General features: G+C 38.1%; 1 protein-coding gene across 1 annotated transcript; it reads left to right on the top strand.

The window, feature by feature from the left end:
- The first annotated feature begins 173 nt into the window (after positions 1 to 173).
- On the top strand, positions 174 to 4,762 carry rskra (ribosomal protein S6 kinase related a). Its single transcript, XM_034113414.1, has 12 exons — positions 174 to 194; positions 1,068 to 1,307; positions 1,393 to 1,476; positions 1,563 to 1,631; positions 2,255 to 2,324; positions 3,013 to 3,120; positions 3,271 to 3,311; positions 3,408 to 3,435; positions 3,705 to 3,794; positions 4,052 to 4,140; positions 4,218 to 4,328; positions 4,456 to 4,762. Exons 1-12 carry the CDS (start codon positions 174 to 176, stop codon positions 4,750 to 4,752), a joined length of 1,248 nt encoding a protein of 415 aa, XP_033969305.1. The 3' UTR covers positions 4,753 to 4,762.
- Positions 4,763 to 7,448: the final 2,686 nt, after the last annotated feature.

Raw genomic sequence — 7,448 nt, 5'->3', positions numbered from 1 at the left:
GGATATTTGGGAGCAGAGGGCTGAGCGATGATCGAGCTGGCAGCTTCGACTGGAGCGGAATCCAGACCCGCCGCAAACACAACACAACAACACGTGGATCAGAAAAGGATGCCAAATAAAGGACTGAACGAGTTGAGTTTTTACAGATTTTTGCGTGAGATACAGATCACTTTATGGGCAACGACATCAGTAAGGTAGGTTCAGTGTCATCTGTCCGATACATGTGAATCATGGAAGTGGTTGTTGAGCTGTCGCTAATAATAAGTAGCCTATTATAACAACAACAAATGAGATATACAGCGATCGCATGTGTGGATTACTGTTGATTTAATGTGCAACTACTGGTGGATCATATATACAGCATGTCTAGGCTGAAGAGTCAGAAATAGAGCTGTTATCAGTAAGTGATAACCCGAGGGGCAACACGTCTCCGATTCTCTGCAGCCCTGAATGAATAGCTTCATGTGTCATTGCTGGAAACTGTAGCTGTCTAAAGCTCTGTCTTTCACTGTGTTAAAAACACATTAAACATATAAAGCTTCTCCAGATTTGTTTTTATTTCATATTCATATTTTTATAAAAAGATGCAGTATAGTATACAGACAGAAGGCAACTTGTTAAGTCTTAGTTTTGTTATTAGATCTTTGAAAAAAAAGTGTATGAATATATAGTGAAATCATAACTATTCTACCATATATTCACCAAGAAACAGTTGTGTTAATATAAAGAATATTCAGTCACAAACACAGTTCTGCATTGAAATCAGCTAAATGTATACTCTAATACAAATTATGCAGATGCTTTCAGCTATGTTATTATATTTTAAATGAAATGGATATTATAACTACATAAACAAAGTGTGTATCTTCATGTAGAACAAGTCAGTGCTGGTTTTTTAAACAACAAAAATATAAAAAGTGTACTTTTACTCCTTGCTCATGTCCTTGAAAAGAGATGTTATTAAAACATATTTAGTAACCCATAATTTGGGGTCTAACTTAGAAATGCAAATGAAATACATATATATACATTGTATGTTTCATAGTGCCTTGCATTTCATTATCCAGACAAAGGGACCGCCTGCTCAGCGTCGCCTCAGTCTGGGGTTCTTCTCGAACAGGAGGGTCTCCATCACCCAAAGACTCGGACACTCGGCTGTGTTTTCCCGGCCTGTTGGTCCTGATGGCAGACCCCCTGACCCCAACCCTCTGCAGCCTCCAGACCGCACAGACACTCCTCCAGCTCTCATCTCCATCTTCCTACCTGAGTTCCCACAGCGAACACTTCCTGGACCAGAGCATTTCAAGGTATCACAACAAGGATGCTCAACAGAATTGACAAAGCAAAGAATGGGAAACATTGAGATAAATGTGATGTATGTCTTTTTCACAGATCCTGGGATTCATAGCCAAAGGCTCATATGGACCCATCCTGAAAGTAAAGGACTTTTTTAAAGAGAAGACCTACGCTGTTAAGGTTAGCCATAATAATCAGTACTATAAACAAACAGCATTAGGAGCATGAAATAGTTTTTGTGTAATCCTTTCTATATTGTTGCATAGGTTCTACCAAAGTCAGACATCTTGAAGCATGGAGTGCTTGAGCAGTCAAAAGAAGAAGTCATCATTCAGGTATCACAGTGTACACTCTCAGCTGTGGACAGCGTGTACTGTGACTTTACTGTTCTTATTCTGCTGCAACAATTAGTCCATTCATGGAAATAAATGATTTAGAAATCCATTTATAATTTTTCAAGCCAAATATTTGCTGGTTTCAGCTTATCAGATATTATGATTCATTACCTGTTTTTATCTTAGATCAATTCAACAATAATTTATGTTTTTGTGTTTGTTTTAGGATTGTTGGTCGAATAGTTCAAACAATCTAGGGAAATGACTTTGGACACTGAGAAGTCCTGATGGCTGTTTTTTTCCAAACTTTTTCAAACTTCACAGACTAAGAAATAATCATGAAACAAGAAAGTATGATGAAAATAATTGCTGGTTTTGGTCCTACTTACGAACTATTGAAAAATGTAATGAGGTTACTCAAAGTACAACTTTTGCTAAAGGCAATGCTTTACTTTTTAATAACCAACAAAGAATAACATGTTTAAATGATCTCTGAATTATTCTGTTTTGGTTTGTCATCACTCTCTTATACAGTTTATCATATTGAACAATAAGAAGTTCCCTTTCCATCTCACTGTTATATTCACTTTCACTCTGTGTGTGTGTCGACTGTTGAATTGCAGCGGCAGCTAAAACACCCATTCATCCACAATCTGCAGGACTGCTGGCAGACACAGCGCCATCTCTTCCTTAGTGAGTTATTAAGAATAAGCGATGGCACAGTTCAACCCCTCTTCCTTTTAACTATCCTACTATTTGTGTCCCCCTCCCCAATCCCCTCTTTGTCCCATAGTAAAATAAATCAGTACAAACCCCAGTGCTGGATATTGAAGAGGTGTACTGCCATCTAATGAGAAAGCTGGGTAAAGCTCAGATGCTGCATAGCCTGCATGACTTTCAAGTTTTTAGCCATGATCATATATGTGTACATCCAAAGAGGTATTCAAAGATGTGACCCAACCATCAGGAGACTAACAAGTCAGAGGCATGTGTGTTTCTGTCTTCATCTTCTTCCTTTTCCCCCCAGAAAGAATGTGCGATGAGCAAGGCTTTTTATTTTTCTTCTTTTTGGGTTATAAGGATGCTGGCCGCTGCTTTCAAAGACATAAGTGTGTGTGTGTGTGTGTGTGTGTGTGTGTGTGTGTGTGTGTGTGTGTGTGTGTGTGTGTGTGTGTGTGTGTGTGTGTGTGTGTGTGTGTGTGTGTGTGTGTGTGTGTGTGTGTGTGTGTGTGTGTGTGTGTGTGTGTGTGTGTGTGTGTGTGTGTGTGTGTGTGTGTGTGTGTGTGTGTGTGTGTGTGTGTGTGTGTGTGTGTGTGTGTGTGTGTGTGTGTGTGTGTGTGTGTGTGTGTGTGTGTGTGTGTGTGTGTTTTATCCTCTGCAGTGTGCGATTACTGCAGCACTGGAGACTTATACACTTGCTGGTTACTGAAGGGCCAGTTTAGGGAGGATGAGGTCCGGCTGTTTGCTGCAGAGCTGGGCAGTGCGCTGGGTTAGTAATCATCAGACTTTTATCATTAAGATGTTATCATGTTGACCTTTGACATTGACACAGACATCGTAAAAATGTATATTTTAAACTATTTTCACTTCCTTGTTATCTTGTTTTTATGTCAAGTATCTCACCCTCTGTTATTTCTAGGATTTCTGCATGACTTAGGGATCATACATAGAGACGTAAAGGTATGATGTTTTACTGTATATGTAAGGTTATTTTTCCATTTATAATGCGTAATCATTACTTTTTATAATATTAATTCTTTACTGTTTTTGACTCAGATGGAGAACATTCTTTTAAGTGATCAAGGTAATGCACGTCGTCTACATTTTTGACCTACGACGTGTAAAGACATTTAGTGTGGTCATTCATTTAGAATACATGTTGTCACTGTCACAGCAAAAAGTAAGACTAACACGTGCCACTAAACAAAAAAACAATGTCATTAGTCACTAGTAACAAAAATACTCATCATAAGCTTGCCAATAAAATACACATACAATTCAAGACTCTTCTTTCTAAATCATGATCTATAAATACCAGTGTATTTGTATTTCAGTGTGTTTTCAATGACCCAGGTCACCTGCGTCTGTCTGATTTTGGACTTGCACAGCGGCTAAAAAGAGGAGGAAGAGCATTCACGATATGTGGGACGATCCAATACATGGGTGAGATTTTAATGTCCTTTTCTCACCTAGAGGTAAATGTCATATTTCAAAGCTACAGTATGTAGTATCAGCATTAGAGTAACATTGTAGCAGCATCTACTCCCTTTGGATTCAGTTGACCCAGTTATGAATGTGATGCACCTGCGCTTCAGTTCATATTGCACATCTTTGTAATATTCCCATTTATTGACTAAGTGATGCTCATTTGTCATTGTAAGGTTTGTTTCCATGATTGTTTTCCTTTGTTGTCTGAACAGCTCCTGAAGTATTAAGTGGAGGTCCGTACAATCACGCTGCTGACTGGTGGTCTTTTGGGGTTATGCTGTTCTCACTGGTGACAGGCAAGGTGAGGGCACAACAACTCAATGTTTATTAGTTTGTGATTTTGTGTCAATTGTCTGAGACTTTTTTTTTCTTTTGCAGTTTCCAGTACCTGCAGAGCCGGACCACATCAGCATGTTCAAAAAGGTCAAGGATTTTCCTTACATCCTACCTGAGACCTTCAGCTCTGCTCTGATCTCCCTGCTCACTGAGGTTTGTAAATGTGACTTCCATTTCTTTAATGTGGAAGAAATAATAATAATAATAATAATAATAATAATAATAATAATAATAATAATAACCATATGTCTCAGTTAATATTCTTATTTATTTTTTGCAGCTTTTGTGCAAGACTCCAGTGAACCGGCTTCGTAACCTGGAGTGTTTAAAAATGCAGGCTTTCTTTCGTGGCACTTCATTTGACTCACTCATCCTTCAGAAGACGCCTGTTAAAGTCATCCTGGAGCTGAGGACTCATCCTGATTGGCCAGCTAAAGCCTTGAGAGGCCTTTCATTCGACATATTTGATGACTTTGACTGCGATAAAATCCTTCATTCTCCTTCAACTCCCACTGAACTGTCTCCTACGTTGGCAACCATGGACCTGGCTACAGAGCAGACGACTGGACAATGTTAGTGAAGAAGTGAACTGGAAATAAACTATATTTTACTGTCACATTTGTATTGCTGCGAGTATATAATGAAGCTGTTTGAAAGCTAAGTTATCTACATTATTTAAGATGTATCCTAACCTTTTGAAATGAATGTTTTGTAAGCAAACATGTTGTGCTCCTTGGTACAGCAAATGTCTTAGTGCATTATTGATTTCTATGCATCACATTACCTTTATTATTTATTTGAATACTTACACAGGAAATATTGGTGAGTATTTTTTCCAGAGTAATTACTATTTTGCTCTGAAATAGTGATATTTAATCATTTTGGAGTGTATTTATTACTCATAGCTTCTAGAGTGCGATCAAAAATGCAGAGTCAATTCTACTGGAGTTTAACCATGACCACGCTGTAACGGAGGTGATCTCTGGGGCCATAGATCTCGGTCTCCGTTACGGATTATATAGCTTCATTATTGGCGAAGTATATTCATTTGTTCCATGCTAAAACATTGCACAGGAAGCATGTGATTATATGTCATTTATGCATATATTTGTCACAATCTGTCTATGTTTTAGTTTGTCTGTCTCTGTTTCCTGTTTTAGTTTGAAAAGTGTTCCCCCTCCCGTCTTGTCTGTTGCTGGTGATTGTGTTCACCTGGTGCCCTGTGTTTCTCCTCCCTCCTCACCTGTGTCTTGTTGGTTTGATTAGTCCTGTGTGTATTTAGGTTCTGTTTTCCTGTTAGTGTGTGAGGTCCTGGTGGCTGGTGACTGTGTTCACGTGAGACAGTCATATTGAGGCTGTGTATCCTGTACCACAAAGAGGAATAAATGCCCACACCGGGTTGTATTTGAACTCTCTGCCTCTGCCTCCTTGCCTGGTCGGGCCGCTCAATGGTCAGCTTCACACACGCCCACTCATGTTCCTTAAGCACTTTGGTTTATTGACCTTTTTTATTGTAAAGATCATTATGGTTCATTTATTCTATTCTGAGTAAAATTACCTTCTAGTTGGAGTGAAATTACGTTCGATTGGGAGTAAAATTACCTCCTATTATGAGTAAAATGGCAGTAGAGTTGTTTTTAATATACACTACATAGAGTAAATAACCATTAAGCAGAGTCAAATCTAAGCACATAATAGAGTAAAATGAACTCTAAAAATACAACTCTGAACAAAGAGTACATTTTATTCTATATAGGTTGGGACCAAATGTTATATTTTTAGAGTAAAATTCTCTTCAATTTGAGTCAATGTTACTCAGAGAAATTTACTGTGTACGTATCACTAAAAGTAGTCTGGGTATATGTGTTTCATTTTACAATCAAGTAATAATGGGATGTGTCTGTGCACATTCAGTAAATTCTAGTCTGAATGTGAATTGTGTTGGCAACTGAGCTCCAAAAAAAGATGTAAAATAGTGTTTTAATAAAACAATGTACTGCAAATGTAGCCTTTATCTCCAGCAATAAAAATAATCTCAATCAAGGCTCTATTGAAATGTGTCTGCAGGATCGGTGACACCTTGGGTCGACCTATTTAAAGGAGTGCTGAAAAACCCATCGAGGACAAACTTAATAGGACAGAAAATGAAGGACCAGATAAAGTATCATCATTAAATATTTTTAATTAGGTAACAGAGGGAAAAAAACGAGGGCCCGGCGGAGGAAGTCACGTATAATTGCTGTTCTTATTGAAGTCATCTATCTATTTTAAACTTTTTAAACTGTATCTCCCTGAAAGGGGGGCTCTGGGTTCTCCTTTCGCTGCCTCCTGACACTGAATACCTCTCAGGCCCTTGTCTTAGACAGGTCCCTGTGTTGCTGCAGTCCAGTGACCCATATCTAGCTTCAGAGGCACAGTGACCCACAGTAGTGAAGGGAGGAGTCCCTTGAAATACTGCTGACTATCCCACTGAATATAACCTAATAGTAACATCATATACCAGCAACACACAACAAAAAACATGCTGTTTCCTGAACATATAGCTCATACCTCAATGTTGCAGATATTTCATCAACAAATTCAAATTAGTAACATAGTGATGATACTGTTAAGCTCACAGAAATGTAGTCACATTGTTGTATTTAACATTATAAGTATTATATGTTGTAGTATGTATCTATTTTTGAGAAGAAAACATACAAAAATTCCACCTTCAAAAATGAAATGATTTAGCTGACCTATTTCTGTCTAATTTAGGACATTTCACCACGTTCATTTACATTGAATGTAACCTGGAAATGTACTTATTTAACAACAAAGACAGCCGAGTGCCTGAATTGTTCTGAGACTGAAACCCCCCGTGAATTCAGGGATGAAGACCAAATTATCTTGAGACTTCAAATATTCCTCTGGGCACGATTTGACTAATTAAAATAAAAATAGCACACCATGGGGTATGGTTAAATGCCTTAAATTAGGTTGCTTTAGGGGTAGAGGATGTTGCTGATAGAATCAATTATTTCCTAATACGACATATACGTAGTTGAGACACATCAGCATGTATGCAAAACTTAAATATAAAAACATAATTGTTGATATATACATCCAATTTACGCCAGCACTGCAAGTTGGAAGCACAAGAGTGACATCAGCATAAAACCAGCATAATGTCTTTATTCAAATGGAATGATTAATCACAAATCTGCTAATTTATATAGGGCAGAGATGGGTGTACAAGCGCCGCCCAGGGGTGTGGGCTTATGAGGTTTGACA

Source organism: Trematomus bernacchii, unplaced genomic scaffold, assembly GCF_902827165.1.
Source record: "Trematomus bernacchii unplaced genomic scaffold, fTreBer1.1, whole genome shotgun sequence".
Classification (NCBI taxonomy): Eukaryota; Metazoa; Chordata; class Actinopteri; order Perciformes; family Nototheniidae; genus Trematomus; species Trematomus bernacchii.
This window is presented reverse-complemented; position numbering and strand designations above follow the sequence as displayed.

Coding starts and splice junctions, on each gene's coding strand:
- rskra (XM_034113414.1), top strand. CDS start 174: ATGGGCAACGACATCAGTAAG. Junction 4,141..4,217: donor TCTCACTGGTGACAGGCAAG/GTGAGGGCACAA, acceptor TTTCTTTTGCAG/TTTCCAGTACCTGCAGAGCC. Junction 4,329..4,455: donor TGATCTCCCTGCTCACTGAG/GTTTGTAAATGT, acceptor TATTTTTTGCAG/CTTTTGTGCAAGACTCCAGT.